General features: G+C 51.0%; 1 protein-coding gene across 3 annotated transcripts in view; it reads right to left on the minus strand.

Annotated features, from left to right (window-relative positions):
* Positions 1-720: 720 nt before the first annotated feature.
* The window catches only part of LATS2 (large tumor suppressor kinase 2), a 72,643-nt gene continuing 60,060 nt past the window's right edge, over positions 721-13,303 (minus strand). For all 3 annotated transcript variants that reach the window (XM_043574920.1, XM_043574926.1, XM_043574933.1), the window contains 5 exons: positions 11,168-12,597; positions 9,310-9,892; positions 7,844-8,026; positions 5,979-6,085; positions 721-3,045 (listed from right to left, as the gene is read on the minus strand). In XM_043574920.1, the coding sequence (XP_043430855.1) occupies positions 2,551-3,045; positions 5,979-6,085; positions 7,844-8,026; positions 9,310-9,892; positions 11,168-12,597 (2,798 nt within the window). In that variant the 3' untranslated portion in view covers positions 721-2,550. The remainder of the gene's footprint in view (positions 3,046-5,978; positions 6,086-7,843; positions 8,027-9,309; positions 9,893-11,167; positions 12,598-13,303) is intronic.

The raw sequence follows: 13,303 nt of genomic DNA on the forward strand, positions 1-13,303 counted from the left end.
CCGGTGCTCCTACATGTTTTGATTTTTAAATCATGTGATTGTACCTACTCAAAAGATTAACCCCAAAAAAAGAAAGTATTATCTCTTCTGAAATTCCACCAACCATTTTATTTTAATTTTTTAAATGCTTATTATTATTTTTTATCGTTTATTTATTATTGAGAGACAGAGGGAGACAGAGCATGAGCAGGGGAGGGGCAGAGGGAGGAGGAGACACAGAATCGGAAGCAGGCCCCAGGCCCCGGGCTGTCAGCCCAGAGCCCGACACTGGGCTCGAACCCACAGACCGCGAGATCGTGACCTGAGCCGAAGTCGGAGGCTCAACCGACTGAGCCCCCCGGGCGCCCCTCCACCAACCATTTTAAACCTAATCAGGGCACTACACCGTTCCCTCTCCATTTGAGCACTTCATGCGGGGGGATCGGCTCGTATCATGATTGACTTCATCACCCGCCAGACACGTTCAATATCTCACTCGATCCGCTGGGCTTCGACTTCTTGTGTATAAACTGAAAGCCCATTTTTACCACACCTCAGACCCTTCCTTCCTGAGCCAGCTCCCCCCCCCATCCCCACCCCCAGTCTGGGCGGCGCCTGTCCCTCCCCTCTCGTGACAGTGCCTCCAGCAGCTGGCAACCCTAGCTGCACACGGGTCACTGGGAAGCAAGTCACAGATTAAAGCGGGAAGTTACACATTCAGCACGACGTGACACCAAGGGATTTGGATTCAAACTTTTAATAATAAATTGTGCCAGTAGAAGCTTTTCAAAGGCAATGATGTATCAATAAATAATAGTTAAATTGAGTTCCTGAGAAAGAACCTACCACATGAAAGTATGTCAGCGCGGTAAATAACGGGCTTTACTGCAAAATAGCGAAAATACTGAGTCACAGTACAAGCACAGCAGACTTCAGAATTTGCCATTCATACAATGTAAACCAGTACAGTTTCGTTTGTTTGTTTAGTTTAGACACTGATAGACTTGTGAGTGTTGTTGCCTAGATATACACTAAATAATGGATACGTTATGCTAAAAACTTCGAGGAAAAATATGTGGAATAATATAATGAAAAATACGATGCGTCAGGTTTTTAAAAAGCAAAAAAGAATTGAACTTTTAACTCAGATATAAATCACTTTAAATAGGAATCATACTAATTTGAAAAAAGAAATATTTGGTGTGTTTATCTATGTAGTTATATATACATCTACACTTCTAAGAAAATATGTATGGCTTCATTTTTTTTTTATTCCAATGTCACTTTGAATAATCCTTGCTGTTTTACAAAGATTAGAAAAATGTACTGTTAAAACCCAGTTAAGTTTGATACTTCAAAGCACACGCACACACGCACGCACACACACACACACAAATGTGGAAGACCTAAATTCCATCCTGGTAGCCATACCTCGGCTGTCCAAGACCACAGGAGGAACGACGTCCCGAAACCTCTCAGTGGCAGTAGGTCGCTGCCACTGGGTCCCACGTGTCAGCGATGCCGGTGAGAGTGTCCGGACGAGCGAAACGGACACAGTCCCAGGATGAGCTTAAAATTTTTGGCATGGCTAAATTAATCCCTTTTGACGTGTACGAGTTTAGTATATGACAAGTGTTGAAGTTTGCCCCCCAAGACACACACACAAAGATCGCTTCTCAGTTACACATCTGCGTTTCTTTAACAAAACAGTAAGGGTTACTTACAATCACAGCGAAGAAGTCACCCACACGATACGTTATCAGCACACTGTCTAGAACATCTCATTTAAAGATACTCAGTAAAAACATATTCACAGAACCTGCTGTGAATGGCAAGATATGGTAATTTTATAATAGAAAAACCCTGCTCATGCAGTACTTTCTCATACCAGACATCTGAAATCACACCCACATGATCACCTTGCTCACACTTTCTATTATACTATAATATGCAAAAAGCAAAAAAAAAAAAAAAAAAAAGCAGCTTTTAACATTATATCACAATTTTGAAATGTGGGAAAAAATATAAAACAAAAACCATCGTGTGAATAAAATGGCATCAGTAATATCAGAACAGTGTTATCTTTTTTTTTTTTACACATTATTGCACAGAGATTTCTTATCACATGTTCTTCAGTTTTTATGTCTTTTCCTAAATGTGAATAAGTGCTATGGATAAAATACAAATGTAGAAAATAACAGCAGCATGATTTGTCAAAGTTAATCCCTATAATTTAGTAAGAAAATGGCTATAAACAAAATAAGTGCTCTTTCTAAACTGTACTAAGTTTTAAAAATATTGTTTTAATGCAGTGAAGGTCCTCGAAAGCCAATTCAAAGCAATGTCGACACCCGCCCCCCCAACCCCCATCATTCGGAACCTGTTAGGCTTGAGTCCTCGAGTAAAAAGCTTTCTTGCTTCTTTTGCGGGTTTTGGCGGAGACCAGAACTTCCACTGCCAGACTCAACCCACCTTGAACACGGCTGAGCTCAGCTGTCCACCGGGCCTGCGGGGAGACCGGCCGCGGGCACCCCGGGCCCCCGCGGAGGCAGAGCGTCGGCGAAGCTGAGTCTACACATACACTGGCTGGCACCCTTCGGTCTGATCCCCCATATCAGAATTTTCCACGTCAGAGTCCTCGGCCTGTGAAGCGTCTGCTCCCGAAGGCTTTGGGCACCTAAAGGGGTAGCCGTTGTCATCAAAGAACCTCCGGAAAGTGAATTCATAAAACGCGTGCTCAGGGTGTTTGTTGTTGGGAGAGGTGAGCGTGTCCCAGGCCTTAGTGCTGTCTTCACTAGCGTCGTTCCAAGGGCTCTCTTCGTCTACGGGGTCAAAGTTGGAGGTGTCCATGGGGTGGCTGATCTTGGGCACATAGGGGGCCGGCTGCTTCCGGATGTCACTGGAGAAGTCGATGGCCCCGAAGAAGGGGTGGGCCTTCAGATCGTCGGCCCCGTTCCTCCCCAGGCGCTGGTCAGCAGCACAGCACAGTTTGGTGATAAGGTCCCGGGCTTCGGCGCTCAGCTTGACCTGGGCTGGAATGTGGAGCGTGTTCTCCCAGTTTATCACCTGCAGAGACGACAGAACCAAAGTTTTCCTCTCTGTGCGCTTTTCACAGCCAACGTGAGGCCATTGTGAGACTACGTGACGAGGTGGCTTTTAAATACTTTGACCTTCGTGATGGGAGAACGATTAGAATAGGAGTACTGGCGCCACCCTGAGCAGCTGTCAAAGGCCAGTGCCGCCGAGGAGGGGGCTCACAGGCTGAGGCAGAGGGGCATGAAGCCAAATACAGACCAAAAGACACTGATTTTCTTGGATCAGGAATACACGTCAGGGGGAGAATTTTGTGATTTCCCTAAGAACCAAGAGTTTAACCCTCTAGGAGAATCATCACGGTTCTCATTCAGTACTTCCGGCTGAGACATGTTCAGCTGGAGGGTCAGTTAAACAAACAAACAAAGAAGGCAACCCTACAGAGAAGGAGAATAAAGGTGCTGGTCCTATGGCCTTCGCCTCATGTTCACAGTCAACTGCACAGACTAGCCATTGACATGTTCAGCAAATATACTGGTTACGAAACGTGGCTACCATGAAGCGGAAACCGAAGGGCCTTCTTTATCATTTATACTCAGAATCGGGATAAAGCAAGGCCAAACTAATGGGCTTCGGGCTGGGGTGATGGGGCACTGGGTGAGGCATGGAGGTAGCTGAGTGTACGGGTGGGAGGGCTGGTCTGAACTTGAGTAGATGTTCTAGTAGAGCTAAAACTGTAAAAGTCATAGAAGAAAATGGGAAAATACTCATGACATTAGATATGGCAATGATCTCTTGGAAGACACCAAAAGCACAGGCAACAAAAAAGTACCTAAAACGGACTTCAGCAAAATTTAAAACTTTTATGCACCAAAGGACACCATGAACAGAGTGGAAAGGTAACTCCCAGAATGGGAGAATATATTTGCAAAGTGTTTCTCTGATCAGGGATTCATGCCCAGAATATATAAAGAACTCCTACAATTCAACAACAAAAACCACCTGATTTAAAAAGGGCAAAAGACTTAAATAGACATTCTCCAAAGAAGATGTACAGATGTCCAATAAGCACACGAAGAAAGGCTCAGTTGCTAACCATCAGGGAAATATAAATCAGAGCCACGATAAGATACCACCTCACACCCACAGGATGACAGTTTAAAGTAAGTCGATGAAGACGGAAGAGACTGGAACCCTGGGCACTGGTGACGGACGTGTACAATCAGGCAGCCACTGTACCGAACAGTGTGGTGGTTCCTCAAAACGTTAAACACAGAATGACCCTATGATCTGGCCATCGCACTTCTGGGTATAAAGCTGCAAAATCAGAGCAGGGACGCAGATTCTTGAATACGTTCTTCGCGTTAGCCAAAAGGTAGAAACAACCCAAGTGTGCACCACCAGATGATGGGTAAATAAATGTGGTTTACACACACAATGGAATATTCCTCAGCCTCAGCAAGGAAGGAAGTTGTGACACATGCTACAACGCGGATGAACTCTGAAGACGTGATGCTCAGGGAAAGAAGCCAGTCGTGAAATGAGGTGCCTCGAACAGGCAACTTCCCAGAGACCAGAAGAGGGGTTACGGGGTCCGGAGGAGGCAGGAATGGGGAGCTGCTGTTTCCTGGGTACAGTTTCTGTTTGGGAGGATCAAAGTATCTGGAAATAGGTAGCGGTTAGAGTTGCACAACACTGTGAGTGCACTTAATGCCACTGGACTGTAAAATTAAAACTGGCTAAAGTGGTAAATTTTATCACAATAAAAATATTGGGTTATCATCACGCAGGCAAATTAGTAAATTAGTGGCTGGTTTGGCAATTCAATTAGGATGCAGATAATGTCAAGTTCCAATTTTATTGTTACCAGAGTGGAAACTAAGCCTTCATTTAGGGTTTTTCTAAATAAGGGATCATTAATTTAGGGTCTAACACAGACTCTGGGACACATGAATACTTCACAGAATTGTTAGTAAACACGCACGCTGGTGGGTAAGTTCTAAGAAGTACCAGGGCGCCTGGGCGGCTCGGTCGGTTAAGTGTCCGACTCTTGATTTTGGCTCAGGTCATGATCTCAAGGTCTCAAGAGGGAGCCCCGCACTGGGCTGTGTGCTGGGTGTGGAGTCTGTTTAAGATTCATTCTCTCTCTCTCTGTCTCTCTGTTTCTCTCTCTCTGTCTCTCTCTCCCCCTCCCCTGCTCACACACACATGCTCTTTTCTCAAAAAAAAAAAAAAAAAAAAGAGGTTCCAAAGATTCCATCAGATTCTCAATTCAATCCTTCTTAAGTAATCAAATCATTTATATCAGAGGACAAATGGCTATCACTCCTTTTAAATGTTTATTTACTTCGGAGAGAGCACGAGCGGGCGAGCAGGGAAGGGGCAGAGAGAGAAAGGGGGACACAGGATCCAAAGCAGGCTCCGCCCTGATAGCACAGAGCCTAATGTGGGGCTTGAACTCATGAACCGTGAGATCATGACCCAGGCCGAAGTCGGACGCCTGACTGAGCCGCCCAGGTGCTCCTAAATAGCTATCATTCTAAAACTATTTAGTATTAAATGATGGACAGAGGACTTAAGTATTTCAAATTAATATTAGAAATACGTACTGCAAGCCTGACCGCATAGTTGATAATCTGCGGACAGATTACTGTTGATAAAACATCCAAACAAACAACTGATTTCTTTAAATCCAGTTCCTGAAGGTTTCAGTGTCTTTTGCCTGGTAGGCACAGGTGGCGACAGAAAATGGAGGTACACGGATCTAACGGTGCGGCTTCACTTGATTAAACAAAAATTTTATAGAGCTAATAATAGTAACACTTTGACAGCATGCAACTGACACTCCTACGCTACTCAGAATAAAAGGTCCAACGTTGACCAGACATTCGGGGCTTCATCAGAAAACCACGTGTGTTTGCAGCAAGCAGGTGCATGCCTCCTCCACGGGGCTGCTTAGTTCCTACCTTCAGCTGGGTCTCCGTGGGAGTCGGGGCCAAGAAGGGTGGCTGTCCCACCAGCATCTCGAAGAGAATCACGCCAACACTCCACCAGTCACAGAGCTGCGTGTACCCTGAAAGACAAGGGCTCACTCAATTCCAACACGGGCATGGATGACTCTTAGAGAAGAATTTTGGGAAATTCTCCAATACTAATTTACTGGGAAGGGGGAAAGCGTGTTCGCGCAGCATACATGTTTTGTGGCTCAGATCAGAAGGCTGGATGGGACACCTGCCAGGGACCTGACAGATTTTCTCTTATTTTCTCTCATTCGTCTGTGATACCCACGGGATGCTTTTGTAATAAGACTTCTTCATCTTAAAAGATTATTATTATTGTTAGTAACATTACAACCGGGATTTTAGGTTCTTAAAGGACACAAAGACACAAATGAAAATAGTACTGACTGAAAAACAGGGCTACGCTGGTGAATGGTCAGCTGCGGCCAGTCGCGAGGGCTTCCCGGGGACGCTGGCGAAGTCAGTTTTGGAAGGAGGTGCGGGACGAGAAGAGGAAGAGAGAGAGTGCCCTTTGGCAAAGCAAACAACTGTCCCCTGAGACCCGGCAAGAGGCGCTACCTGAGCCAGGCCCTTGGTCACGGAGCTCCCGAGACGCGCCAGCTGAGGCCAGGGCACCCTGCGGCTCGGACAGGACCAGCCTCACCGAGGCAGGAGGACAGGCTCATTTTTCTTTGATCTTCTCTCGCTTTGCCTTCAAAGCTCTGCATCCCAGTCCCAGCTACGCTCCAGTCTTGGTGTCACCTCATCCCCGCTAACCTGAACTGGGCCTTGGGACGTGCCAGCAGCATTTGCCAACTCTGTTCTCCCTCCGTCCCATGCCTTCCACCCCAGCCTGGCACTGGAGGCAGGGGGGTGGGGATGGGGGAGAAGGGGAAGTCTGCCCCCTAGTTCCCGGACTCCTGCACGTGTTGGGGTGCTGGAGACAGTGGGAAGGGGATGGGGGAGACACCGCCACAGGAAGGAGAGAATGAGGCTGTTACTGGGCGGTGAGGCTGATAATCACAACCACCTCTCAAGGTAGTTCTTGTGATGCCTGTGGCTCTGAGTGGTTAAGTGATTTGCCTTGGATTTCCACGGCTGGCAGAGAAAACTCGGGTCCGAACAAACTCCATAGACCTGAAACCACACGTGTGAAAAGACAGGTCACCGATCTCTGGACGTATCACACTGTTGCCGTGAGCCACGTGACTGATCACTGAAAGCTTCCTCTTGTACTCAACCAAATGTCGTCGTTGGTAGAACACAGCATCCACACGGAGGCCGATCTTACTGAACACTTGTACTTTTATGCGCACCACCGTCCCCAAATGTCACCCTCCAGCGATCCTGGACTAGCAGAGAGAAGTGGAGGGAAGCACTATTTGTGTTTTGACATACCGGATCACCAGTGGAATTTGGTAGGAGCAGCTGGGAGCCTGGGCAAGGAAGAGTCAGAGCGAGAGCATGGCTCAGGCAGACCGAGAAGTGTCCGGGTGACCTCACGGTTGGTTCTTAAAAACCAGGCGCGAAGAGATCTCTCTTGGGGTCTAGATGGAAAGCCCACGCCCACTCTACACCCTACACCCACTCTATCCCTTCCCGGCCCACGGAGGGGCTAGCGAGGTAGGCCAATGGCGGACGTCGTCTTTCACGCTGATAGCAACAGCAGCTACAGAACCGACGGGCGGTGCTGCGCTGGAGGCCTGCTTGTTAAGGAAATCGTTTCCCTCTCAGGCTTCCGTGAGAATAAACATACAACGAGACTATTCGGAGTCTCAGAAAGCTGGAGCTCGAGACTCTTAGAGGTCATGGCTGTGGCCGGAAGCGCGTACCTTTTCGCAGCAGCACTTCGGGTGCGATGTAATTTGGGGTCCCGACCAGGGAGTGGGCCAGACACCTCTGGTGCTGCTTCCGGGCTCTCTGCTCCAGCGTCTTCAGCCGGTCTCCACATCGACAGTTAGACACGTCATCCCAGAGGTCGCTGGGCTCCATGCTGTCCTGTCTGATGTGGCTCCCTTTCACCGCGGAATCGGCGGCAAAGAAGAGAATAAAAACCCAGGTGAATTTGCACTATTCAACAACGCAGCAAATCCACAACTTCAAAGGGGAAAGTAATTCAGTTCAGCTCCCGGCATGTTAAGAGAAAGAATCCTCCCCAACTGCTCTGCAGGGATGGCCTGTGATTCCTGGGTCTGAGACTCGAGCCGTGAGGAGCCGTGAGGAGCCGTGAGGAAACACAAACACTACGACAGAACACACGAGGGGCGCCTGAGTGGCTCAGCTGGCTAAGCATCTGACTCTTGGTTTCAGCTCAGGTCGTGATCTCACGGTTCGTGGGTTCGAGCCCCGTGTCGGGGTCTGCGCTGACAGCGCAAAGCCTGCTTGGGATTCTCTTTCTCTCCCTCTCTCGTTCAAAAACAAATACATAAACTTAAAAAAAAAAATGACAGAGGAAGCGATGACGAGCTGGGTGCTACACGGGGTAGCAGTGTGATGCTATGGAAGAAAGGCTCACGTAACTTGGGGACATCATGCGTAACACTCAGGCCCGTCTCAGAAGTCTACTACCTGTTGGACAGGACGTGTTTCAAGAGGACCACGGAAAAGCAGGAGAGGATTTAAAAAAGATAAACAAAAGTGACTGAAATACCAGAAAATGGGAACGCATTAAACGTATAGGATTAGTTTTGAGTTAAAAAATAGAAGGGCTCTTGGCTGGCTCGGTCCATACAGCGTGCAACTCTTGATCTTGGGATTGTGAGTTCGATCTCCACATTGGGTGTAGAGATTACTGAGAAAAAAAAATAAGGTTAAAAAAAAGTAACAGAAGCCTGAGCCATCGCATTAAGACCACTATTTCCAGAAACTGAGCCATAAATAAGATAATGGCCAGCAGACCTACAGCAGATGGAGTTACACCCAACCTTCACCATGGATGGTGAAGTGTCATCACCTGACGCCTATAGATACATTCACGTTCGCTATTAGGACTCTTTGCGAGGTGGTGAGACTTTTAAGGCTCATTTTATAAGGGCAGAGTGATGGTTCCTAACCACGTTCCCATGGCACCCCGTAGACTACTGTCCTAAAAATGCTACAGTAAAACTTAAATCTGTTAACTTCAAAAAACTTCTTTTACACGTACCACGCTACTGCTTTAGGGAGAAAAGGATGTCACGCTAAGTTATATTAAACAGATAATTTCAAAATGACCAGGAGCCACCAGGATGCGAAACAGCGGCCTGAGTTTGGTCCTATCTAGACGTAGAAGGTGGGTGCGGCGTATCTAGGACAATACCTTTCTGGTAGTATTTGGAATTGTGAGTCCACCTGAACCCAGTGCAGAGGCCAAAATCCGTCAGTTTGATGTGACCATCGAGATCTATCAAAATGTTGTCTGGCTTGATGTCTCGGTGGATGAAGCCCATCTTGTGGACGCTCTCAATGGCCAGGGTCAACTCTGCGATGTAGAACCGGGCCAGGTGCTCGGGGAAGACCTCCATCCGGATCAGCAGGCTCATCATGTCCCCCCCCGGGATGTAGTCCATCACAAAGTACAGGCTGTCCTTGTCTTGGAAGGAATAGTAGAGCTTGACCACCCACTCGTTGTCTGCCTCAGCCAGGATGTCCCTCTCGGCCTTGACATGGGCCACCTGATTCCGGTTCAGGACGTCCTTCTTCCTGAGGGTCTTCATGGCGTAGAGGGCGTGCGTGTCCACCTTACAAGCAAGGCACACTTCTCCAAAGGCACCGATCCCCAGGGTTTTGATTTTCACAAACATGGACTTATCCATTTTGGCCCTCTTCAGCCTGTTGTAGTTAGATTCCTTCTGGTAGAGGATCTTCCTCATCTGTGCCTGTTCAGCTTCACAGAGTCCAGCCTGTGGAGAAGGGGAACAAGGAAGTCACGTCAGAGGACCCCACGGGAGGAAACAGCCAGGGCGGGAGACGGCTGAGAACCGCGAGGGTCCTGACTCGACTTACGGAACCAAGAACACATATGGGTCCAGTATACTACAAGCAAGACAACAACTGGGTCTGCTCTTCATCTACTTATGTAGACACAAATCTGGACTCTAAAGGGAGGACAAAACCGGTGACTTTAGGCTCTCAGGAAACCTCTATAAACAAACACCGGTGGAAAAGGAGACAGACCACAACATCCCCGGAACTCTCAGCGCAATCTAATATTTTACCGGCTCAGGGAAAATGGGAACAAAGAAAAGTCAATGAAAATGGGGCAGCAGACAGTAAGAGCGCAGATCTGATTTTTAGAATTTGAAATCGCTGGCTTTTTTTTTTTTTTCAACGTTTATTTATTTTTGGGACAGAGAGAGACAGAGCATGAACGGGGGAGGGGCAGAGAGAGAGGGAGACACAGAATCTGAAACAGGCTCCAGGCTCTGAGCCATCAGCCCAGAGCCTGACGCGGGGCTCGAACTCACGGACCGCGAGATCGTGACCTGGCTGAAGTCGGACGCTTAACCGACTGCGCCACCCAGGCGCCCCTGAAATCGCTGGCTTTGTGTGATCTAAATTTACTGTAAGATTTTAATTTAAATCATTTCATTAATTACCTTCTCTAGCAGTTTAGTGTCAACTAAGGTATATTTAAAATACTATTTGCTGGGGCGCCTGGGTGGCTCAGCCGGTTGAGTGTGACTTTTGATTTCGGCTCAGGTCATAATCCCAAAGTTGTGGGATTGAGCCCCGCTTTAGGCTGCGCACGGAGCACGGGGCCTGCTTCGGATTCTCTCTCCCCCTCTGCCCCTCCCCTGCTTGCGTGTGCACGCACGCTCTCCCACTCTCTCTCTCAAAAAATAGAATAAAATGAGTAAAAGGAAGTAAAACAAATAAGTAAAATAGTAAAATGAAATGAAAGAAAATGAAATAAAAATATCGCCGTGGTCACGTGCCCACCGGCGGGGTCAGGCGCAGTGCTCACGGCCCCCCTACAGAGCCGGGGGGACCCGTGAGGGAGCCTGCACCATCGGCCATCCCTCCAAGTCGTTGGCCCCATAACCACACCATCGCCCGGGACGCGAACCGTGCGTAATAACCGGGGCAAAGCAGAAGCAAAACAGAGGTTCCGCCGCGAGCGCCACCGCCAATTAGAAAAGAGCCGGCCCGGCGGCGGGAACACGAGGACAGCTTACTTTCGCCATTTCCTGCTCCAGCTGCAGCCTCCGGTTGACCTTCTGCTGGTAGGTTTTTATGACATTCTCCACGTGCTGCTCCATGAAGAACTTGAACGCATACGGTGAGTAGCTCTTGATGCGCGACTCCCTCTTCTCCTCGTCCCTGCTGGCTTTCCGGACGGGGACAGGAGAGGTCTGGATCTGCTTTTTATCCTTCCCCGGCCTCTCCCCTTTGGCGCCTTTGTGGCTCTTGTCGCTCCGGTCGGCGGGCTCGGCGGCCGGGCCCCCCCGGAGGCTCTGCTCCACGCCGGCGCACAGGCCGTCCACGTCGTACTGCTCGGACTTGCTGTGCAGCAGCAGGTGCTTGGGGTAGGGCGGGGGCGGGCACCTCAGGTCCGGGCCGCCGTACTCCACGTCCAGCGGGTACGCACCGGCGCCCCCCAGCGGCAGGGAGTGCTCGTCCTTCGAGTCCAGACTCTCCACCCCGGGCGCGGGCGCGGGCGCGGGCACCCAGGCCGGGTGCGAGGGCCCCACGGCCGTCTGGGGCTCGGGCCGCATCACCCTCACGCTCTTGACCGGGTGCAGGATGTGGGCGGCCGTCACGGCCGTGATGGTGTTGGGGGAGGGCACGGAGGGCTCCGTCTTGCCGGGCACGCCCGCCCGCATGGGCACGGCCACGGGCGGCTGGTGGCTGTTGAAGGAGTTGGTCCTGCTGGGGACCGGGCCTTCAGGCAGGAAGGCCACGTGCTGGCGGGGGGGTGCCTCCAGGCCCGGCTTCTGCAGAGAGTCGCGGCGGGACAGGGTGGAGGCCTGCCACTGCTGGACGGGGGCACCGCTCAGGTCGTACAGGTCCACGTTGAGGCTGTTCCTGGAGGGCGCCATCAGACTCTGCGGGGGGCTGTCGCTGGCGAACACCTGGCCCCGGGAGCCCATCACGTGCACCTGGTGGGCCTGCTTGTGGTGCGGGTGGGGCAGGTACAGACCGGCCGCCGCTCCCGCGGCCGGAAACGCGTGGCCGGCGCCCGGCTGCACCTGCACCTGCACCGCGGGGCCCTTGGCGGCCGGGCTCGCGTACGCTCCCGCCTCCTTGTTTTGGAAGGAGGGGCTGCGCTGCAGGCCGTAGCCCAGCGGCTCCCCCGGCACCAGCAGGTGCGGCCTGTAGGGGGGGCCTTGCAGCGGGAGGGCTTGGCCCGCCGGCGCGGCCACCGGGAAGCTCATCCCCGCGGACTCCAGGTTGGCCGCGTAGCCTTTGGGCTGGTGCTGATGGCCGCCGGGCACGCTGCGAGTGCTTCCGGAGAAAAGAAAGTCCATGTACTGCCGGGGCACCTCCTCCAGCGGACCGCTGCCCTCGTAGGCTGCCCCGCTCATCTGATGGTAGGGCGGGAAGGGGTCGCCTGTTCCTTCGAAGCTCGGCCTCCGCGGCCCGGGGGCCGGCGCGATGCCCTTCCCTGCAGCGGAAAGAACGCGGACACGGCGTTAGAGGGGAACGGCTCTCGCGGGCTGGCTCCCGGCGCTGGCCGCGTCCTTGGGGGTGGACGCCGCTGCGCAGGCTCTTCCACCGCTCGAGGCCGCCCGATGCAGGCTGAACTCTGCTCTGGCAAACCCGGGCTGCCTTGTGGGTCAGAGCCCCTCGCGGGGGGACCCGGCAGAGCCCACAACCTGTCTTCCTGGGCTAAGAACATGTGTCAAAGGCACACGTAGGAGGGAATCGTCACAGATGTGGGTCTGCAGTTTCCCTTTGGGGCTCTGCGGCAACACAGACCCTGGGACTCCAAGAATCTGGAAATGGACTGCCAGCAGGCAGCAGTTTAATACGAGTCTCCTATCAACGAGAAAACAAAAGTTTAACAACGAAGACGCAACTTCTCACTCGACAGACGAAGTGGGAAAGCTCCTTTGGCTGAATGTCGTGAGTCCCTTATCACACTCAGGACCTCACCTACCAAAAATTCTCCCATCTGTCCATCCTCTAAGAGGAACATTCACTGACAGCCAGTGAGGTACAGCATTTGGTGCTGGTGCCTCTGGCCCTTCCCGGGGGACACTAGGGGGGCTGTCCCAGCGCCACTGCCCGTGGCATCCAGCCCAGGGAGGCGCCTGCCAGCCTGCTCTGAGGCTCCGGTGTGAGAAAAGGTGTGTTTTAAAAATCCGTGA

Source organism: Prionailurus bengalensis, chromosome A1 (genome assembly GCF_016509475.1).
Source record: "Prionailurus bengalensis isolate Pbe53 chromosome A1, Fcat_Pben_1.1_paternal_pri, whole genome shotgun sequence".
Classification (NCBI taxonomy): domain Eukaryota; kingdom Metazoa; phylum Chordata; class Mammalia; order Carnivora; family Felidae; genus Prionailurus; species Prionailurus bengalensis.